The following is a 23,876-nucleotide window of genomic DNA, read 5'->3' as shown; positions in this document are numbered from 1 at the left end:
CTGGAGCATCTGCCCAGAGATGAACAGATGTAAGCACCTGTGGTGACAGCCCGCATATGCTCTTACCCATTCACACTTTTCAAGACACTGACACAATAGAAGATAGAGCTTTGTGTGCGCAGTAATATAACTCCTGGATGATCTATTTCTCCTCAACAGCAGTAGGCCTAACATCAATTCAATATTATGCCTAGTTAACCAACTTCACTATTGATTAAACACTTTCCTCAACTTTATTTCAAAAGGGTCAACAATTATTAGGGTATGAAGAGGGACAACATTTAAGCTAGGCCTGAATCATAACCTAGGCCTACTTCTTATTAAACAGGTTAAAGCTTTATGTTGCAAGATCCCTAACGGCTACTGTGGTGATGTTTCAAAAACCGAAACAAATGTTGCAGACCCAAGTTACCTTGTTGCAGAACGTTACAGTCTACATCCAGGCTGTATCACGACCGGCCTTGATTGGGAGTCCCATAGGGAGGCGCTCAATTGGCCCAGCGTTGTCCGGGTTTGGCCGGTGTAGGCCGTCATTGTAAATAAGAATTTGTTCTTAACTGAATAGCCTAGTTAAATAAAGGTTAAATAAAAAAATAAAAATAAAATAAAAAACAGTGTAAAAGTTAAACAAAAGGTATCCCTGCGCGCACGTGTGTTTTTGGCTCTTACGTGCTGACGCAACTACGCGTCCAGTTCAAAACAGGAAGTGATCCTATCTGCTGAAGACTAGCTAGCACACATGCTGCCACGTTATCTTAACGCCGAAGTAAGTAAGACCACATTAAGGAAGGCTATTTGGTGCATCACGTACACACAGTTACGCAGACTGCAATGCATTGAATGCAGATACAGTGCAAACCCGTAGTTGCTTGCCAGGCCCAGGGGTTGTTTAGCTTGCTAGGTAGCAACTGTTACATGCAAGTCCTGCAGGCTGAAATGCATGGACAGTGAGACACATCTAAGCGCGCGCAAAGTGAGCGTGCACCTTTGAAACTGTTTCAATTGTTGTGAAAATTATTTCCCTGAATATTCTGTGAGCATTACCCATTTAGTCAGTCATTAATTCACTTGAATGATATACATTGACTGGTATGAACTTGTGTAAGTCGCTCTGGATAAGAGCGTCTGCTAAATGACTTAAATGTAAATGTAAAATATTGCTCCTTTCGGAATAGCTCAGCACACTATTTAAAACGTATTTATCTAATTTGTTTGTCTTTGTATCAGGAATGGGTGTAAAAGGCTTGCAGTATTTTATGGAGAAATGTTGTCCAGAAACCTGTGTGATGGTGGACTTCAGGGAGATGGCAAGGCAGCATGTCAACAGCCACCAACAGGGCAGTAACACCACTCTTCCTACACTGGTGGTGGATGGCATGGCCTGTCTGAGGCACTGGTACAGCTGTCAAGCCTGGGTGTATGGTGGTCAGTGGAAAGAGTATATGCATTGCCTGAAGGAGTTTGTGGGTGCATTCATGACTGCAGGTATCCGACTTGTGTTTTTCTTCGACGGGGTAGTGGAAGAAGAAAAACGTGTGGAGTGGGTGAATCGGCGACTGAAGGTCAACGAGGAGGTTGCGAGGGTGTTCCACTATTTAAAGTATCATGGTCAACAGCCTGGCCGGGAGCTGTTCTGCCTCCCCTCAGGGCTGGCCACCTTCTCTCGCTTTGCCCTCAAGTCTCTGGGCCAGGAGACCTGGTGCTCTGTTCGCGAGGCCGACTATGAGATCGCCAGCTTTGCCCTCCGTCACAACTGTATGGGCATCCTGGGGCAGGACACAGACTTCATCATCTATGACTCAGTCCCCTATCTGTCTGTGGCTCAGCTAAGGCTAGACACCATGACCACCGTGCTGTTTTCCACAGACAAACTGTGCCACGCCCTCCAGCTGCAGAAGAGTGAGCTCCCTCTGCTCGCGTGTCTCCTTGGTAATGACGTGGTGCCAGAGCAGCGGATGCAGCGGCTGCGTAGCGATGTCTTGGCAGCTTACAGGAGGAAACATCCACAGTCTCCACCTCAAGGGGAGAAGATTTATGCTGTAGCAGATTTCATCAGTAGCAACAAGCTGTCCAGAGAGGGAGCCCATGGTGTTAGCTGTCTGCCTCTAACAGATAGAGAGGTTCTGGAGAAAGGAGTACAGTACTATCTACTTCCTGGTCAACAGCCGCTATGGGACATTAGTGATACCTCTCCTCGTAGCCCTGTGTGTCTGATGAAGAGCTACTTGAGTCCTGACATCCTCCAGGTAATTCAATAGAAGAAACAGACATACATTGTTGCAGTTTTAAAGAGATAATAACATAAAAAGCCCAAACAATATGATGTTAGTTTTGAATCCTGTTTTACAGGCAGCCAAAGAAAAGCACATGCGAGCAGAATGTTTTATGGTATACAGTGTACTGTATGATGGTGTGGTGGAATGCAGTAATACACTTGAAGACAGGGAGGATGCTGAGCTCACTCCACAGGCAATTGTGTATCAACCTTGCAGAGAACGCATCTACGGCATTCTGTTACCCACAAATCCAGGTATTGTATATTACGTGGTTATTACAATATTACATGGTTATTACGACATTGCATTCTTATTTGTTGTCAGTTTTACTACCAGGCACCAACTCAATGAAGCAGGTTGCCATTTATCATGCATCTTTTCTCAGACGGTGGTGGACGGGCCCCAACCGTGAGGGAATGGTTTGTTTTTCCTGGAAACCCACTAAAGGACCCCAAAGTAGTCTCTCCCTTGCCCCTGAACCACTCTGGTATGTTGTGAATTCTTAACAATAATTTAACCACTTATGTGGAATAAGAATTTGATTGAATATTAATGCAAAGTGCTGTAGATCGATTTATCTCACTTTGAAATAATATTTTCCTTGCATGTAGGAAAACCAGATTTGAAGCGTTTATGGTTTGGGAAGGACTCCGAAACAAAATGCCTCCGCATCTCCACCTTCTTGGCTGTATTTGAGTTGGATGAATTCTCAGTGGAGCATGATTGTCTGGATGGCTCTTTGATGGCTGTGCTGTGCCTTGTGACCTACATTGCCATGCAGGTGGGGAAAATACAATGTTTTAGTGTGAAGTGTTTTTTTTCGTCTGTCTTTACAAATGCCTGTACTTCAGTCTCTCGTCTCAGTAGAGTGTTAGTTTACATGAACCAGTCTCCCCTCTGGGGTTTTACAATGTTGCCGTTGCTCTAGCTCATACTATTGACCTTTGTTATGAAAAGAGAACTGACATTATCACATAGATAATTTACCCCCCCCGATGCTCTGTTTGAAACTTTTTCTCTGTGGTTCTCTCTAGACAATGAAGCTATCAGCGTCTGATAAGGAACAATAGTTATGTCTACTGCTGCACTTAGGGTGCTCTATGCATAATGCCTTTTTCATGTTTTCTCAGTGATTTCTCATTCTTGGATGTTTGTTTTGTATACAAGACTGTGTTTCCATTACCCTCAGACTAGAACACTTCTCATGCTTGTTTTTAGGTGGGCCACCTCTCATTGGAAGACATAGATGCATATCTCAGCCAAGCTATCTGTGTCAGGTACAAATCCTACACAGAACTGCTTCACACAAGGGTGAGTGAGATATGCTAGTGTCCTCTGGCTGTTTCAGACAAACCATTTAAGGTCTTTATAGATGCTTTATAAAAGGGTTATATCACATTTCTGAAAGTGTCAGATATAAAGACCTGTTACTTATATAGTTATACATTTGCTTATAAATTATTTGTGTAGCATCTATGTAGGCCTTATTAAGAGTTTGTGAAGACTTCATTTAGCTTTTAAAGTTGTTTGTTTTAAAGTGGGACCCTTCTATTTTCGAAAAACTGAAGATAGTTGGAAAGCTTTTCGGAAGGCATAGAAGTCTTTCCAGTATATGCTCTGCATCTTTATACTACTCATCCAAGTCTTCTAATTTTGCATGTGAGGACAACTTGCTAATAAGGTTGGAGAGTGTATAGTGTATAGCCCATGATCATATGGCTCCTACCCAGTCATTGAGGTGTTTGCAAATAAACAACCACTTAAAATAATGGCCTGACAAAGGCCTCAGAGTGTGTGTTGAAGGTCGGATGGAGGATGATTGGCTTATAGCAAATTACTGACAACAGACTGAGAGACAATAGCAGGTAGGGAGCACTGATTTTATTTGACCCACCCTAGGTCTTGTGAATGTTTGTCTCCACACCGGCAGGCATTATTCACTCACTTAAATGACAACTGTGTAGACACATTCAAACAAATACATCCCTAACCGCATCCAGGACAACAACAAGAGAATGGGGCTGGGAGAATTGCATATTCAAGAAGATGTTTTTCCACGATATAGCAAGTCCCACAGAAGAAACTCGGTTGACTCTCTCAATATGCAAGAAGATGCAGCAGGAGAAACTGCTGGGGGTGGGGGTGTAATTTTGGGTTGGATTGCGACATTCCTGCCCAAACTGCTCTAATTGTGGCCTGAACCTGAGAGCGATGCTTTGGCGACGGACTCCAAGCTGTCCCTGACACTGACCACAGCAGCTATTTGCAGCTCCCCACCCTAATTTAAACCTTACTATGCCTGCTATTTCTGCCCCAGCTGCCCAGAGCGGGCGGCGGTTTTCCTGGGCCCGGGTTGATAGTGGCTCCTTACAGTAGAGATAATGGATGATAGCAATGACAAATTAAAGCTTAGTGGGAGACATTCAGGAAGCCACCTCCTGATTTACAGTGCCTCCATAGCATCCTCCTTAAAGCTAGCATCAGTCAGTTTCTCTGGTCTTGTCAAATCAGGATTGTTACTGTTACTCTGATATTAATAGAAATCGACTCACTGTGGACACTATCATGTATAACTCTCCATTCTTTCTCTTGTGATCATTGAACATTGTAAAGATTTTGTGTGTGTTGGTTTATATAACAGCTTCAGTAAACTCCAGCTTGTGTAACACTAGATCCCAGACTATATGGGGTGATTGTTTGTGTTGGGGAGATTTCTATTTAGTAAGTGTACATTAGTAGGTGTTAAAATGGGTGGACTGGAGGAGGGAGCGAGAGAGGCACACGTGCCGGGCGGGGTGGGGACAGCCTGCTGCTGGACAGATCAGAGTGTGTGTAAGCTTGTCTGCCTTTCCTACTCCAGGGCTCCACGCGCACCTGTTGCCCCACACCATTGTTGCATCCCATCGGGAAGTATGTCACATCTGCCTGAAATCTCAGAAGGCCAGGGGTGGGGAGGGTCAGTGAGAGGAGGAGGGGGAGACAGATGGCAGGAGACTTTCCAGGAGCAGCCTGATGCCCCTGGAGAGTCTATCTCTCTCCTCTCTCTCTAATCTCTCTCCCCCTGCAGTGCTTTCTCATACTGGGGGAATGTCCATTCAGCCTAGGGCTGGGGATCAGGGGATGCCACTGCATTAGGGAGCTGCTGGGAGCCAGCATTCAGCCCTCATCCACACTCACACCGATAAACCCATTTATTCAACAGCAAGGGCTCCAAATTAGACCATTCCTAGTTTCTACTAGTGTCATGAGTAGGGTTGTGAAATTCCAGGAACGTTCAATAAATTCCTTGGTTTTCCAGAAATCCTGGTTGGAGGACTCCAGATTTCCTGCTTATTCTCTCTGTATTCCGGGAATCCTCCAACCGGGATTTCGGGAAAACCAGGGAACTTATTGAAAGTTCCCGGAATTTTGCAACCCTGGTCATGAGACACTTGTTTGTCTAAGCTTGTACAGCAGAATGGGATGTGCGGTGCTGTTTCAAATATACACTGGTAAGATCCTCTCTTGTGTAATGGACAGGAGACGGTTGTCCTAAACACAGAGGGGTGCCCCCAGGAGTGTCGACTGTCTCAGGCGTCTGGTTGGAGGAGATTTGAATGTTTAAGCTTTGGGGAAGTTGCTGTGAGGACAGCTGCACCCATCTACTTAAAGACATGGCTCTTCCCAACTTTTACCCTCTTCACTGAGGGTGGATGCATGGCTGGAGATTAGTATTCTTACTTCAGCATTTAGAGAAAAAGACACAACTTGTAACTGGTTTTCTAATTGGCCAGGGATCCCACACACAAGTATGTGTTTCCTACTTAACTGCCACTTTCAACCAATAAACAGGACAAGTGTAGCCACACATTGTCAAATTACTACGTGTCAAATTGGCCAGTTTAGGCCTATACTCTGTTTTAAACAAGCCCCAAAGTAGTAGCTTCCCTTGCTTGCCTGTATGTGTGTTTAGATATGGGATGAGTGCTTTGTTTAGGGGCAGTGTGCCTGGAAGGCACAGGCTGCTGACCACAGCCTTTTTAGCTTGATCTCTCTTCTCTCTTAGTTTGCTTTAGCTGAAGCTGTGTTTGAATGGGGAGCAGGCGGCAGGCAGGTCTCTGGGCTGATGTGTTTGAATGGGGAGCAGGCGGCAGGCAGGTCTCTGGGCTGATGTGTTTGAATGGGGAGCAGGCGGCAGGCAGGTCCCTGGGCTGATGTGTTTGAATGGGGAGCAGGCGGCAGGCAGGTCCCTGGGCTGATGTGTTTGAATGGGGAGCAGGCGGCAGGCAGGTCCCTGGGCTGATGTGTTTGAATGGGGAGCAGGCGGCAGGCAGGTCTCTGGGCTGATGTGTTTGAATGGGGAGCAGGCGGCAGGCAGGTCTCTGGGCTGATGTGTTTGAATGGGGAGCAGGCGGCAGGCAGGTCTCTGGGCTGATGTGTTTGAATGGGGAGCAGGCGGCAGGCAGGTCCCTGGGCTGATGTGTTTGAATGGGGAGCAGGCGGCAGGCAGGTCCCTGGGCTGATGTGTTTGAATGGGGAGCAGGCGGCAGGCAGGTCCCTGGGCTGATGTGTTTGAATGGGGAGCAGGCGGCAGGCAGGTCTCTGGGCTGATGTGTTTGAATGGGGAGCAGGCGGCAGGCAGGTCTCTGGGCTGATGTGTTTGAATGGGGAGCAGGCGGCAGGCAGGTCTCTGGGCTGATGTGTTGGCAGGGCCTAATCAGCCCTCTTATCTCCTATGGGAGGGACCAGGTGAGACCTGAGGGTAAATACACTCCCCTACGTATTTATTTGGACAGTGAAGCTGAAACTTAATTTGTCTCTATACTCCAGCATTTAGGATTTGAGATCAAATGTTTCATATGAGGTGACAATACAGAATGTCAGTTTTTATTTGAGGGTATTTTAATATCTGTTTTACCATTTAGAAATTAAAGCACTTTATGTAAAATTACAGATGCACAAAGATCATGCCCCCAAAACATGCTAACCTCTATTACCAAAACAGGGGTTGTTAGCATTTTCTGGGGGTTATGCTTATTTAGGCCTCTGTCACAATTCATTATTCACGATTCATTCATCATTTTCTGCAATCATGGTAGTATCCTCATAAATGTAGAAGTGTTTAGAAACATATCCTAATATTATTTACAATAAAAGTGACTCCAAAATGACACCATACATTATTTACTATTAATTTCTACTGGGCACAACATAATCTGAAACACAACCAAAACAAACCGCAAAGGCATCCAACAAGTTTGTGTAGTCACACGCTTGATGTAGTCATTGTGTGCTAGGAATATGGGACCAAATACTAAACTTTTGACAAAATTTAATACACTATAAGTGCATTTGTCCAAATACTTATGATACCTTCAAATGGGGGGACTAGATACATAAAGTGCTTTCATGTCTAAACAGTAAAGCAGATATGTATGAAAATACCCTCAAATAAAAGGTGACATTATGTACTGTCACCTCATATAAAACATTTGATCACAAATCCAAAATGCTGGAGTACAGAGCCAAATTAAACCTTTTAGCGTTCCTGTCCTAATATGTAGAGAATTGTACAGGTAACATCTGCCTGTTGGCTAGCTAGCTACTGCTCTTGTCATGCTGCTACCCCTGCCTCACCTCTCTGTGCAGATCAACTCTCTGGGGCAGAGTGTATTTACTGTAACTGGCCTGGCTCCATAAAGTATGTGCTATAGCATACTCTTCTATTGTTGTCATGCCATACAGTTAGGACGATACATTACAGAACACTCCCATAGAAACATTTGGTGTAGAACAGATATGGTTGTCTGTCATGTAGAATAGAGAATCATATGAGCTCTATTGATTCAATTTCAATCTGCAGGTCTCTCATGTGGAGCCCCGGGCGGTTCAGCTGGGCTCTCTGTTTGTCCGAGGGCTGACCCACCTGGTGGCCGCCAACAGTGCTTGCGGATGCCCCTTCCCCATGGAACAGCTGATGCCCTGGAACACCTTTGACGGCCTGCTCTTCCACTCAAAGTACCTGCTGGCTCACTCAGGGAGGCCACAGGAGGAGCTGTTGGAGGGCAATGTGAGTCAGTGTACACAGTGGTAGTAGGATGGATTATAGATATTAGCTACTGTAACGGTGGTAGGAATAATTATAGCTATAAGCTACTGTAACAGTGGTGGTAGGATTGATTATAGATATTAGCTACTGTAACGGTGGTAGGAATAATTATAGCTATAAGCTACTGTAACAGTGGTGGTAGGATTGATTATAGATATTAGCTACTGTAACAGTGGTGGTAGGATTGATTATAGATATTAGCTACTGTAACAGTTGTGGTAGGATTGATTATAGATATTAGCTACTGTAACAGTGGTGGTAGGATTGATTATAGATATTAGCTACTGTAACAGTTGTGGTAGGATTGATTATAGATATTAGCTACTGAAACAGTGGTGGTAGGATGGATTATAGCTATAAGCTACTGTAACAGTTGTGGTAGGATGGATTATAGATATTAGCTACTGAAACAGTGGTGGTAGGATGGATTATAGATATTAGCTACTGTAACAGTGGTGGTAGGATGGATTATAGATATTAGCTACTGTAACAGTGGTGGTAGGAATAATTATAGCTATAAGCTACTGAAACAGTGGTGGTAGGATGGATTATAGATATTAGCTACTGTAACAGTGGTGGTAGGAATAATTATAACTATAAGCTACTGAAACAGTGGTGGTAGGATGGATTATAGATATTAGCTACTGTAACAGTGGTGGTAGGAGTGATTATAGATATTAGCTACTGTAACAGTGGTGGTAGGATTGATTATAGATATTAGCTACTGTAACAGTGGTGGTAGGATGGATTATAGATATTAGCTACTGTAACAGTTGTGGTAGGATTGATTATAGATATTAGCTACTGTAACAGTGGTGGTAGGATGGATTATAGATATTAGCTACTGTAACAGTGGTGGTAGGAGTGATTATAGATATTAGCTACTGTAACAGTGGTGGTACAATTGATTATAGATATTAGCTACTGTAACAGTTGTGGTAGGATTGATTATAGATATTAGCTACTGAAACAGTGGTGGTAGGATGGATTATAGATATTAGCTACTGTAACAGTGGTGGTAGGATGGATTATAGATATTAGCTACTGAAACAGTGGTGGTAGGGTTGATTATAGATATTAGCTACTGAAACAGTGGTGGTAGGATGGATTATAGATATTAGCTACTGTAACAGTGGTGGTAGGCTTGATTATAGATATTAGTTACTGTAACAGTGGTGGTAGGATGGATTATAGATATTAGCTACTGAAACAGTGGTGGTAGGATGGATTATAGATATTAGCTACTGAAACAGTGGTGGTAGGATGGATTATAGATATTAGCTACTGTAACAGTGGTGGTAGGCTTGATTATAGATATTAGCTACTGTAACAGTGGTGGTAGGAGTGATTATAGATATTAGCTACTGTAACAGTGGTGGTAGGAGTGATTATAGATATTAGCTACTGTAACAGTTGTGGTAGGATTAATTATAGATATTAGCTACTGTAACAGTTGTGGTAGGATTGATTATAGATATTAGCTACTGTAACAGTGGTGGTAGGAGTGATTATAGATATTAGCTACTGAAACAGTGGTGGCAGGATGGATTATAGATATTAGCTACTGTAACAGTGGTGGTAGGATGGATTATAGATATTAGCTACTGTAACAGTGGTGGTAGGAATAATTATAGCTATAAGCTACTGAAACAGTGGTGGTAGGATTGATTATAGATATTAGCTACTGTAACAGTTGTGGTAGGAGTGATTATAGATATTAGCTACTGAAACAGTGGTGGTAGGATGGATTATAGATATTAGCTACTGTAACAGTGGTGGTAGGATTGATTATAGATATTAGCTACTGAAACAGTGGTGGTAGGCTTGATTATAGATATTAGCTACTGAAACAGTGGTGGTAGGATTGATTATAGATATTAGCTACTGTAACAGTTGTGGTAGGAGTGATTATAGATATTAGCTACTGTAACAGTGGTGGTAGGATTGATTATAGATATTAGCTACTGTAACAGTGGTGGTAGGATGGATTATAGATATTAGCTACTGTAACAGTGGTGGTAGGATGGATTATAGATATTAGCTACTGAAACAGTGGCGGTAGGATGGATTATAGATATTAGCTACTGAAACAGTGGTGGTAGGATGGATTATAGATATTAGCTACTGTAACAGTGGTGGTAGGCTTGATTATAGATATTAGCTACTGTAACAGTTGTGGTAGGATTGATTATAGATATTAGCTACTGTAACAGTGGTGGTAGGATTGATTATAGATATTAGCTACTGTAACAGTTGTGGTAGGAGTGATTATAGATATTAGCTACTGTAACAGTGGTGGTAGGATTGATTATAGATATTAGCTACTGTAACAGTTGTGGTAGGATTGATTATAGATATTAGCTACTGTAACAGTGGTGGTAGGCTTGATTATAGATATTAGCTACTGTAACAGTTGTGGTAGGCTTGATTATAGATATTAGCTACTGTAACAGTTGTGGTAGGCTTGATTATAGATATTAGCTACTGTAACAGTTGTGGTAGGTTTAATTATAGATATTAGCTACTGTAACAGTGGTGGTAGGATTGATTATAGATATTAGCTACTGTAACAGTTGTGGTAGGATTGATTATAGATATTAGCTACTGTAACAGTGGTGGTAGGATTGATTATAGATATTAGCTACTGTAACAGTTGTGGTAGGAGTGATTATAGATATTAGCTACTGTAACAGTGGTGGTAGGCTTGATTATAGATATTAGCTACTGTAACAGTTGTGGTAGGATTGATTATAGATATTAGCTACTGTAACAGTGGTGGTAGGATTGATTATAGATATTAGCTACTGTAACAGTTGTGGTAGGAGTGATTATAGATATTAGCTACTGTAACAGTGGTGGTAGGATGGATTATAGATATTAGCTACTGTAACAGTTGTGGTAGGATTGATTATAGATATTAGCTACTGTAACAGTGGTGGTAGGCTTGATTATAGATATTAGCTACTGTAACAGTTGTGGTAGGCTTGATTATAGATATTAGCTACTGTAACAGTTGTGGTAGGCTTGATTATAGATATTAGCTACTGTAACAGTTGTGGTAGGTTTAATTATAGATATTAGCTACTGTAACAGTGGTGGTAGGATTGATTATAGATATTAGCTACTGTAACAGTTGTGGTAGGCTTGATTATAGATATTAGCTACTGAAACAGTGGTGGTAGGATGGATTATAGATATTAGCTACTGTAACAGTGGTGGTAGGAGTGATTATAGATATTAGCTACTGTAACAGTGGTGGTACAATTGATTATAGATATTAGCTACTGTAACAGTTGTGGTAGGATTGATTATAGATATTAGCTACTGTAACAGTGGTGGTAGGAGTGATTATAGATATTAGCTACTGTAACAGTGGTGGTAGGAATAATTATAGCTATAAGCTACTGAAACAGTGGTGGTAGGATGGATTATAGATATTAGCTACTGAAACAGTGGTGGCAGGATGGATTATAGATATTAGCTACTGTAACAGTGGTGGTAGGATGGATTATAGATATTAGCTACTGTAACAGTGGTGGTAGGAATAATTATAGCTATAAGCTACTGAAACAGTGGTGGTAGGAAGGATTATAGATATTAACTACTGTAACAGTGGTGGTAGGATGGATTATAGATATTAGCTACTGAAACAGTGGTGGTAGGATTGATTATAGATATTAGCTACTGTAACAGTTGTGGTAGGATGGATTATAGATATTAACTACTGAAACAGTGGTGGTAGGATGGATTATAGATATTAGCTACTGTAACAGGGGTGGTAGGAGTGATTATAGATATTAGCTACTGTAACAGTGGTGGTACAATTGATTATAGATATTAGCTACTGTAACAGTTGTGGTAGGATTGATTATAGATATTAGCTACTGTAACAGTGGTGGTAGGATTGATTATAGATATTAGCTACTGAAACAGTGGTGGCAGGATGGATTATAGATATTAGCTACTGTAACAGTGGTGGTAGGATTGATTATAGATATTAGCTACTGTAACAGTGGTGGTAGGAATAATTATAGCTATAAGCTACTGAAACAGTGGTGGTAGGATGGATTATAGATATTAGCTACTGAAACAGTGGTGGCAGGATGGATTATAGATATTAGCTACTGTAACAGTGGTGGTAGGATGGATTATAGATATTAGCTACTGTAACAGTGGTGGTAGGAATAATTATAGCTATAAGCTACTGAAACAGTGGTGGTAGGAAGGATTATAGATATTAACTACTGTAACAGTGGTGGTAGGATGGATTATAGATATTAGCTACTGAAACAGTGGTGGTAGGATTGATTATAGATATTAGCTACTGTAACAGTTGTGGTAGGATGGATTATAGATATTAGCTACTGAAACAGTGGTGGTAGGATGGATTATAGATATTAGCTACTGTAACAGGGGTGGTAGGATTGATTATAGATATTAGCTACTGTAACAGTGGTGGTACAATTGATTATAGATATTAGCTACTGTAACAGTTGTGGTAGGATTGATTATAGATATTAGCTACTGTAACAGTGGTGGTAGGATGGATTATAGATATTAACTACTGTAACAGTGGTGGTAGGATGGATTATAGATATTAGCTACTGTAACAGTGGTGGTAGGATGGATTATAGATATTAGCTACTGTAACAGGGGTGGTAGGAGTGATTATAGATATTAGCTACTGTAACAGTGGTGGTACAATTGATTATAGATATTAGCTACTGTAACAGTTGTGGTAGGATTGATTATAGATATTAGCTACTGTAACAGTTGTGGTAGGATTGATTATAGATATTAGCTACTGAAACAGTGGTGGCAGGATGGATTATAGATATTAGCTACTGTAACAGTGGTGGTAGGATTGATTATAGATATTAGCTACTGTAACAGTGGTGGTAGGAATAATTATAGCTATAAGCTACTGAAACAGTGGTGGTAGGATGGATTATAGATATTAGCTACTGAAACAGTGGTGGCAGGATGGATTATAGATATTAGCTACTGTAACAGTGGTGGTAGGATGGATTATAGATATTAGCTACTGTAACAGTGGTGGTAGGAATAATTATAGCTATAAGCTACTGAAACAGTGGTGGTAGGAAGGATTATAGATATTAACTACTGTAACAGTGGTGGTAGGATGGATTATAGATATTAGCTACTGAAACAGTGGTGGTAGGATTGATTATAGATATTAGCTACTGTAACAGTTGTGGTAGGATGGATTATAGATATTAGCTACTGAAACAGTGGTGGTAGGATGGATTATAGATATTAGCTACTGTAACAGGGGTGGTAGGATGGATTATAGATATTAGCTACTGTAACAGTGGTGGTACAATTGATTATAGATATTAGCTACTGTAACAGTTGTGGTAGGAGTGATTATAGATATTAGCTACTGTAACAGTGGTGGTAGGATGGATTATAGATATTAACTACTGTAACAGTGGTGGTAGGAGTGATTATAGATATTAGCTACTGTAACAGTGGTGGTAGGATGGATTATAGATATTAGCTACTGTAACAGTGGTGGTACAATTGATTATAGATATTAGCTACTGAAACAGTGGTGGTAGGATGGATTATAGATATTAGCTACTGTAACGGTGGTAGGATGGATTATAGATATTAGCTACTGTAACAGTTGTGGTAGGATTGATTATAGATATTAGCTACTGTAACAGTGGTGGTAGGATGGATTATAGATATTAGCTACTGTAACAGTGGTGGTAGGATGGATTATAGATATTAGCTACTGAAACAGTGGTGGTAGGATGGATTATAGATATTAGCTACTGAAACAGTGGTGGTAGGATGGATTATAGATATTAGCTACTGTAACAGTGGTGGTAGGCTTGATTATAGATATTAGCTACTGTAACAGTTGTGGTAGGTTTGATTATAGATATTAGCTACTGTAACAGTGGTGGTAGGATTGATTATAGATATTAGCTACTGTAACAGTGGTGGTAGGATGGATTATAGATATTAGCTACTGTAACGGTGGTAGGATTGATTATAGATATTAGCTACTGTAACAGTGGTGGTAGGATTGATTATAGATATTAGCTACTGTAACAGTGGTGGTAGGATTGATTATAGATATTAGCTACTGTAACAGTTGTGGTAGGATGATTATAGATATTAGCTACTGTAACAGTTGTGGTAGGATGGATTATAGATATTAGCTACTGAAACATTGGTGGTAGGATGGATTATAGATATTAGCTACTGAAACAGTGGTGGTAGGATGGATTATAGATATTAGCTACTGTAACAGTGGTGGTAGGCTTGATTATAGATATTAGCTACTGTAACAGTTGTGGTAGGTTTGATTATAGATATTAGCTACTGTAACAGTGGTGGTAGGATTGATTATAGATATTAGCTACTGTAACAGTTGTGGCAGGGTGGATTATAGATATTAGCTACTGTAACAGTGGTGGTAGGATGGATTATAGATATTAGCTACTGTAACAGTTGTGGTAGGGTGGATTATAGATATTAGCTACTGTAACAGTGGTGGTAGGATGGATTATAGATATTAGCTACTGTAACAGTGGTGGCAGGATGGATTATAGATATTAGCTACTGTAACAGTGGTGGTAGGAGTGATTATAGATATTAGCTACTGTAACAGTGGTGGTAGGAATAATTATAGCTATAAGCTACTGAAACAGTGGTGGTAGGATGGATTATAGATATTAGCTACTGTAACAGTGGTGGTAGGCTTGATTATAGATATTAGCTACTGTAACAGTGGTGGTAGGATTGATTATAGATATTAGCTACTGTAACAGTGGTGGTAGGATTGATTATAGATATTAGCTACTGTAACAGTTGTGGTAGGATGGATTATAGATATTAGCTACTGAAACAGTGGTGGTAGGATGGATTATAGATATTAGCTACTGTAACAGTGGTGGTAGGAGTGATTATAGATATTAGCTACTGTAACAGTGGTGGTAGGCTTGATTATAGATATTAGCTACTGTAACAGTTGTGGTAGGCTTGATTATAGATATTAGCTACTGTAACAGTTGTGGTAGGTTTGATTATAGATATTAGCTACTGTAACAATGGTGGTAGGCTTGATTATAGATATTAGCTACTGTAACAGTTGTGGTAGGCTTGATTATAGATATTAGCTACTGAAACAGTGGTGGTAGGATGGATTATAGATATTAGCTACTGTAACAGTGGTGGTAGGAGTGATTATAGATATTAGCTACTGTAACAGTGGTGGTACAATTGATTATAGATATTAGCTACTGTAACAGTTGTGGTAGGATTGATTATAGATATTAGCTACTGTAACAGTGGTGGTAGGAGTGATTATAGATATTAGCTACTGTAACAGTGGTGGTAGGAATAATTATAGCTATAAGCTACTGAAACAGTGGTGGTAGGATGGATTATAGATATTAGCTACTGAAACAGTGGTGGCAGGATGGATTATAGATATTAGCTACTGTAACAGTGGTGGTAGGATGGATTATAGATATTAGCTACTGTAACAGTGGTGGTAGGAATAATTATAGCTATAAGCTACTGAAACAGTGGTGGTAGGAAGGATTATAGATATTAACTACTGTAACAGTGGTGGTAGGATGGATTATAGATATTAGCTACTGAAACAGTGGTGGTAGGATTGATTATAGATATTAGCTACTGTAACAGTTGTGGTAGGATGGATTATAGATATTAGCTACTGAAACAGTGGTGGTAGGATGGATTATAGATATTAGCTACTGTAACAGGGGTGGTAGGATTGATTATAGATATTAGCTACTGTAACAGTGGTGGTACAATTGATTATAGATATTAGCTACTGTAACAGTTGTGGTAGGATTGATTATAGATATTAGCTACTGTAACAGTGGTGGTAGGATTGATTATAGATGTTAGCTACTGAAACAGTGGTGGCAGGATGGATTATAGATATTAGCTACTGTAACAGTGGTGGTAGGATGGATTATAGATATTAGCTACTGTAACAGTGGTGGTAGGAATAATTATAGCTATAAGCTACTGAAACAGTGGTGGTAGGATGGATTATAGATATTAGCTACTGAAACAGTGGTGGCAGGATGGATTATAGATATTAGCTACTGTAACAGTGGTGGTAGGATGGATTATAGATATTAGCTACTGTAACAGTGGTGGTAGGAATAATTATAGCTATAAGCTACTGAAACAGTGGTGGTAGGAAGGATTATAGATATTAACTACTGTAACAGTGGTGGTAGGATGGATTATAGATATTAGCTACTGAAACAGTGGTGGTAGGATTGATTATAGATATTAGCTACTGTAACAGTTGTGGTAGGATGGATTATAGATATTAGCTACTGAAACAGTGGTGGTAGGATGGATTATAGATATTAGCTACTGTAACAGGGGTGGTAGGATTGATTATAGATATTAGCTACTGTAACAGTGGTGGTACAATTGATTATAGATATTAGCTACTGTAACAGTTGTGGTAGGATTGATTATAGATATTAGCTACTGTAACAGTGGTGGTAGGATGGATTATAGATATTAACTACTGTAACAGTGGTGGTACAATTGATTATAGATATTAGCTACTGTAACAGTTGTGGTAGGATGGATTATAGATATTAGCTACTGTAACGGTGGTAGGATTGATTATAGATATTAGCTACTGTAACAGTGGTGGTAGGATGGATTATAGATATTAGCTACTGTAACAGTGGTGGTAGGATTGATTATAGATATTAGCTACTGTAACAGTTGTGGTAGGATGATTATAGATATTAGCTACTGTAACAGTTGTGGTAGGATTGATAATAGATATTAGCTACTGTAACAGTGGTGGTAGTGGTGGTAGGCTTGATTATACACTGAACTAAAATATAAATGTAACATGCAACAATTTCAAAGATTTTAATGAGTTACAGTTCATATAAGGAAATTGATGAAGGAATTTGTTTCCTATATGTTCATTAACCAATTTAATTATACAAAGCAAACACTCTGTCCGTTTCTAAGAATTTGTAAGATCCTTATTTGCATAAAATAGACATAGACCCGTGTCCAAATTAATCAATAGCGTTTATTCTCGAGAGATCTCCCCTCCAAAAACCATGTACATCACATTATATATTACACACAGCGTCATAGCTAAGAAAAGGTACCGCCTCTTCTCCAACTAGGACAAAGCTGACCAAAAGTTCATTCCAACACACTAATGCACATACATTTACACACTATTATCTTGATTATCTCCTGAAATCTCACCACAGTTTATTACCCCTTAGCTGACAGTTCCAGCCCCCCCCCCCCCCAGATACGGAAAACCTAGAGGGGCTCTTGCTGTCTTCCCTTATCTCTACAGAGTTATAGCTGGTCTCAAACATAGGTTAATGATCCACTTAGTTTTCTTTAGACACACACAGACATTCCTTTCTCCCCCCCTACATGCTACATAATCTCTTTCTTATGAACTAACATTATTCATCAATATAGAAAAACAGGGTAGAATTCAATTAGTTATAGTTATAGTTAAATGAGTTAAATGTATACATCATTTAGTCATTTATTCATAAAATTCATAACAGAAATCAGTCTATTTAAATAAATTCATTGGGCCCTAATATATGGATTTCACGTGACTGGGATTACAGATATGCATCTGTTGCTCACAGATACCTTGAAATAAAGGTAGGAGTGTGAATCAGAAAACCAGTCAGTATCTGGTGTGACCACACATCTTCTTAGCATAGAGTTGATCAGGCTGTTGATTGTGGCCTGTGGAATGTTGTCCCACTCCTCTTCAATGCCTGTACGAAGTTGCTGGATATTGGCAGGAACTGGAACATGCTGTCGATTCAGAGCATTTTAAACATGCTCAATGAGTGATGTGTCTGAGGATGCAGGCCATGGAAGAACTGGGACATTTTCAGCTTCTAGGAATTGTGTACATATCCTTGTGACATGGGACCGTGCATTATAATGCTGAAACATGAGGTGATGGCTGCGGATGAATGGCACGACAATGGACCTCAGGAGCTTGTCACGGTATCTCTGTGCATTCAAATTGACATGGATAAAATGGAATTGTGTTCGTGGTCTGTAACTTATGCTTGCCCACACCATAACCCCACCGCCACCATGGGACACTCTGTTCACAATGTTGACATAAGCAAACCGCTCAACCAAATGACACCATACACGCTATCTGCCTGGTACAGTTGAAACCAGGATTCTTCCGTGAAGCGCACACTTCTCCAACGTGCCAGTGGCCATCGAAGGTATGCATTTGCCCACTGAAGTCGGTTACGACTCCAAACTGCGCTCAGGTCAATACCCAGGTGAGGACCACGAGCACGCAGATGAGCTTCCCTGAGACGGTTTCTGACAGTTTGTGCAGAAATTCTTCGTTTGTGCAAACCCAGAGTTTTATCAGCTGTCCAGGTGGCTGGTCTCAGATGATCCTGCAGGTAAAGATTCCAGATGTGGAGGTCCTGGGTTGGCGTGGTTACACGTGGTCTGCGGTTGTGAGGCCGGTTGGACATACTGCCAAATTCTCTAAAACAACGTTGGAGGCGGATTATGGTAGAGAAATTAACATTAAATTATCTGGGAACAGCTGTGGTGGACATTCCTGCAGTCAGTATGCCAATTGCACGCTCCCTCAAAACTTGAGACATCTGTGGCATTGTTGTGCACATTTTAGAGTGACCTTTTATTGTCCCCAGCACAAGGTGCACCTGTGTAATGATCATGCTGTTTGATCAGCTTCTTGATATGCCACATCTGTCAGGTGGATGGATTATCTTGGCAAAGGAGAAATGCTCACTAACAGGGATATAAACAAATTTGTGCACAAAATTTGAGAAATAAGCTTTATGGACATTTCTGTGATATTTTCTTTCAGCTCATGAAACATGGGATCAACAATTTACATGTTGCGTTTTATATTTTTGTTTAGTGTAGATATGAGCTACTATAACTGGTGGTAGGTTTGATTTATAGCTATTAGCTACTATGTCTGTGGTGACTATCCTTAGATGAGGCCCCAAAAGCAACTTCCAGACATTGTGGCTCCAAAGTTGTCTTTGAAACCAATAGAAGTCAAAATCATGTAGGGGAAACCCTACCTTGTGTGTACACTCAGCGGGGAACTGTTTTTCTGAACTAAACTTGGCTCATCCTCTTGTTTAGGCATCCTGGGTATCCCTGTTTCGTTTTCTGAGAGAGCTGGTCCTGGGAATCTGCAGCAGGCGTGGCCAGAGCATCCAGTCCAGACCACGGATAACACATCCCGGTGAGAGACCCATTCATTTTACTAATGAAACATGTTGAGGATCGAGTGTCGGTGAACAATGCACACATATTTACATCAACACAGTCCATTCGTGCTAATAATGCCACATTAATAGGTCATTCTGCCCAGTTAGTGGGTAATCACTGTTCAATATACTTTATCTACAAAACATTTTTATATGCTTATTCTATTTGTTTAGGCTAATGTTTAAAAAAAATCCATGACAACATGGATCTTCCTCAAAGTTATGCTGCAATGTTGGTTGATTACTGAGGCAAAGACATTGCTACTCTTTGCCACGCTCGGAGAGTCAGCCTATCATTATTATCCATATGTTCTGAATAAAAGGAAAGAATTATAGTTGAGAGAATGTGTACTCTACCATGTAGGACTGTTGGTGCCCCTTGTGGGGGAACATTACCCAGTAGTCTCTACAGTCTATAATAAGATCCATCTGGGCCTCAGTCCATTGGCAAAGTTCCAGTGGAAGATAATTTTGGCTCCTCAAGATGCTTTGTCATAACAAGAATAATTCTGGGTTTCTTTTTATAGGATGTGATCTATATTAGGTAACATAACAAGACAACCAAATTATAACATCCCAGGACCAGCCTGTTAAAGTCCTCAACCCCCACTGCTCATCTGGCATCCAGCGTACTGTGGTTCTCTTTGGAGATGAAAAGAACCCGGACGAAAAATGTTCTCCATCTGTTTGTTCTCTTGACATTGAACAACACGTGAAATATGAACTACATTTTGTTTAGCTTTGGTTGGTTTTGCTTGGGCTGCTATGATTTTACTTGTAATGTCTGCTCTTTGTCCAAACACAGTATTTGAATTAATGTATGACACCCTATTTCTGTGGGCCACAAATACTATGAGATATTGAGTGTGGGAAGGGGGCTTAAGTTTGGAATAAGCGACTAGTTCTGTAAACAAAATCTAACAACTCAAAATAAGTGTTGGAAGTATAGATGGGAATGGGAACTTGTCCAAAACTGTCATGCTTACTAGGGCCAGGACGATAGCAGGAAGTCGATACTCTTTAGGATCGTAGCAAGGAAACAAAACACGAAGCTGATTTAAATTATTTAGGAAAACAGGCCTAATGTTGGAAACAGACATCGTTATGTTGTCATCCAGTCACGTGTATTTATTTTCCAAGCTATAGCGCACAATATTTGACATACAGCAGGTTTTTAAACGGAACAAAGAGTTTCGTCTGCTTCGTGTTTTCATTTTTGCCATGGAAAAAATATTGAGATATTGGTATCGTCACAGCCCAACAATAAGCCCTACAATGGTTTTCAGTAAAAAATTGTTATGGTCCCAGAATATTGAGTTCCTTTGAGGTGAAACAAACATTCTGACCCTAATAACATAATGAGGCCCCTCTAATCATTAGAGTGGCTAAGTAAAAACAAGACAAAAACAGAGCCACCACGACCATGCGTGTGTGTGAGGCCGATGTTTAAGAACTGTTTATTGTCTCCTTGCCAATGTTCATTTTAAGTCTCTGTCTTTCATACAAGTATTGTCCTGAGTTTATAGATCCCATATGCTGCAAAAAAAAGTATTTTACTCCTTTTATTCAGTGTACACAAAGGTATGTCTTCAATTTATGTCTTAGACTCAACCAGTAATCATTACCCAAGGGTTGTGGGGAGATGGTGGTGGCGCTTTGCGAGCACAGAATTGTATGGTTTGTGTTTGGAGTGATTCTTAATGTTTCGTCTCCACAGCGAAATATTTATACCAAGTCTCTGAAACTCATAATTAAAAGAGCATTTAAATATTTTGTGTGGTGTTTTCCTCAGGGAAGCATGTGGATCACAGCGAGCAGTGGAGGCAAAGAGGAGCCCCATCGGGACAGCATGGTCTCTCTCCTCAACACTACAGACCCCAGACCAGATCCCAATCAGGACAGCATGGTCCCTCTCCTCAACACTACAGACCCCAGACCAGATCCCCATCAGGACAGCATGGTCCCTCTCCTCAACACTACAGACCCCAGACCAGATCCCCATCAGGACAGCATGGTCCCTCTCCTCAACACTACAGACCCCAGACCAGATCCCCATCAGGACAGCATGGTCCCTCTCCTCAACACTATAGACCCCAGACCAGATCCCCATCAGGACAGCATGGTCCCTCTCCTCAACACTACAGACCCCAGACCAGATCCCCATCAGGACAGCATTGTCCCTCTCCTCAACACTACAGACCCCAGACCAGATCCCCATCAGGACAGCATTGTCCCTCTCCTCAACACTACAGACCCCAGAGCAGAGGTCCTAGAGCACAGGCACATGGTAGGCTACAGACAGGCCACTAGCTGCAGGTTGCTGCCTGGGCCAGGGCGTAGTGCCATTGAGGTTTATTCCAACCAGCCAACAACAAAGCAGTAGCAACCTAATTTGATTCTGTTGTTGGTTGAATGACTTTCAACCAGCTGACTAAAACGTAATGTTTTTTTTATGTTTTTGAATAACTGTTTTTCATAATCATATATCATTCATAATTAATCATATTTTATATTTTTCACAGAACATAACAGACCAAGATCAACATGTCCAAACAGAAGGAGATACCATCTGGCACCTAGGTGAGTGTCTGCGTTTGTTATACTGTTGCATGAGCAAGCTGCATCCATTCATTCTGCATTGCCTTGAGAAAAAAAAAAAAAATCTGATTTGTCTTGCCCCTCTGTTTTTAATGTAGGTGGCAGAATCCCCATCTTGATTTCCCCTGACTGTCAGTGTTGAGTGGACATGCCTTGCTGGGACCATCTTACAGAATTGCCCTGTTAAGAGCAGCACAGCCCAACACACTCAGGGGATATGTCTGATATTAGACCGACTTGTGTTGAACTTTGTGAACACAGTTTGTGTTACCATAACCTCACTATCAGTTGGATTGGCTTGGAGAAATGTAGGTCATGTAACTGTATGAGATATTGGTTGCAATAGGAGAGGATATGCGTCACAAGGAGAGGAATAAGGGCTTAGTAGGATGTTTTTTTATTTTTTACTAACTGTTTGAGGTACAGGAATGTAACAAGTGAAAGAGGACCCGAGGGAGCAGTTACATTTCATTTGGTTTAGCATCTGAAATCCCCAAGTAAGTATTGACATACCAAAATAACAAGGGATAGGTGACAGTGGGGTAAGTTGAGCCAAAGAGGTAAGTTGAGCCTCCCTTGTTTCTAGGAAACCAGACACAAAATGTGTCATTTGACCAAATGTTTAGGAAGAGGTCATCATTTAATGGAGTCTGTGAGGGAAGAAACCACATGGAAAAAGTGGTAAGCAAGTTGGGTCCTCCAAAAATATTTTCACCAAGTCAAATTTATTTAATGTGTTAGGTTTAGATACAAGCATCATGTAACTTCTAACGAGATACTTTTAAGATTGTTTCATACGTCAGTTGAGGTCTGTATAAGCTTCAATATGAGGTTCTAAACCTAGCATAAAAGTGCATCCTTGTAGCTATGTGGGCTAATATAGTCAAAATGTTTGCGTTGTGGTAAATTGAGGCAATGGCCAGTTGAGCAAATGTAAGTATTTTCTTCCCTGGCGTAATGCAAGGCATTATCGCTGGGATATGAGATAACAACAAGGCCTGGCCTATGTTTAAAGTGTTTTAACAAAGTACAAAGTGTATGTTAGGTGCTAAACCTGTGTTTTAAAATATGCTTTAAATTATTTTAAAGCGACTGTGATTGGGTTGAATTGTGTTTGGGAAATAAAAATAGACATTGTTTTATAAGGGTAGTGGTAATATTTAATTTGGTACAGAAATGTGTAGGCGGCTTAACTTTACCCTGTCCTGTGGCTCAACTTACCCCATACCCGGGGTAAATTGTGCCAAGAGAGCACTTTGTTTTTGACAAATTATTAAATTTTTACATGAATTCTGATTATTTCCATGGATACACAATCTCCTGAAATATATGTAGATCATTGTTTGAAAGAACACGGTATTTCCCTTGATAGTGATGCTGAATAAATGTTTAAAAATGGCTCAACTGACACCACTTTCTTACCCCTACATTTTCTCCCTTTGCTAGGATGTTAGTCTGGGGCCAGTCGGATCTGAGGTAGTGTTCAAGTTACTCTGAATCTGAGCAAACTCCAAAGCATCACTTCAGAGATGTGGTGAGAGATTACTTGACTTTGTTGATTTATTTATATCAAGTATCACTTAGGGTATT

The 23,876-nt window shown here is 40.6% G+C and overlaps 1 protein-coding gene across 1 annotated transcript; it reads left to right on the top strand.

The window, feature by feature from the left end:
- The first annotated feature begins 718 nt into the window (after positions 1-718).
- fam120b (family with sequence similarity 120B) lies at positions 719-23,651 on the top strand. Its single transcript, XM_038975066.1, has 11 exons — positions 719-766; positions 1,228-2,246; positions 2,350-2,530; positions 2,662-2,763; positions 2,888-3,057; positions 3,495-3,587; positions 8,119-8,325; positions 19,561-19,663; positions 21,481-21,975; positions 22,211-22,268; positions 22,385-23,651. Exons 2-11 carry the CDS (start codon positions 1,230-1,232, stop codon positions 22,413-22,415), a joined length of 2,457 nt encoding a protein of 818 aa, XP_038830994.1. The 5' UTR covers positions 719-766; positions 1,228-1,229; the 3' UTR covers positions 22,416-23,651.
- The last annotated feature ends 225 nt before the right edge of the window (positions 23,652-23,876 follow it).

Source organism: Salvelinus namaycush, chromosome 35 (assembly GCF_016432855.1).
Source record: "Salvelinus namaycush isolate Seneca chromosome 35, SaNama_1.0, whole genome shotgun sequence".
In the NCBI taxonomy this organism is placed as follows: Eukaryota; Metazoa; Chordata; class Actinopteri; order Salmoniformes; family Salmonidae; genus Salvelinus; species Salvelinus namaycush.
This window is presented reverse-complemented; position numbering and strand designations above follow the sequence as displayed.

Coding starts and splice junctions, on each gene's coding strand:
- fam120b (XM_038975066.1), top strand. CDS start 1,230: ATGGGTGTAAAAGGCTTGCAGTATTTTATGGAGAAATGTTGTCCAGAA. Junction 2,247..2,349: donor TGAGTCCTGACATCCTCCAG/GTAATTCAATAG, acceptor CCTGTTTTACAG/GCAGCCAAAGAAAAGCACAT. Junction 19,664..21,480: donor ACCACGGATAACACATCCCG/GTGAGAGACCCA, acceptor TGTTTTCCTCAG/GGAAGCATGTGGATCACAGC.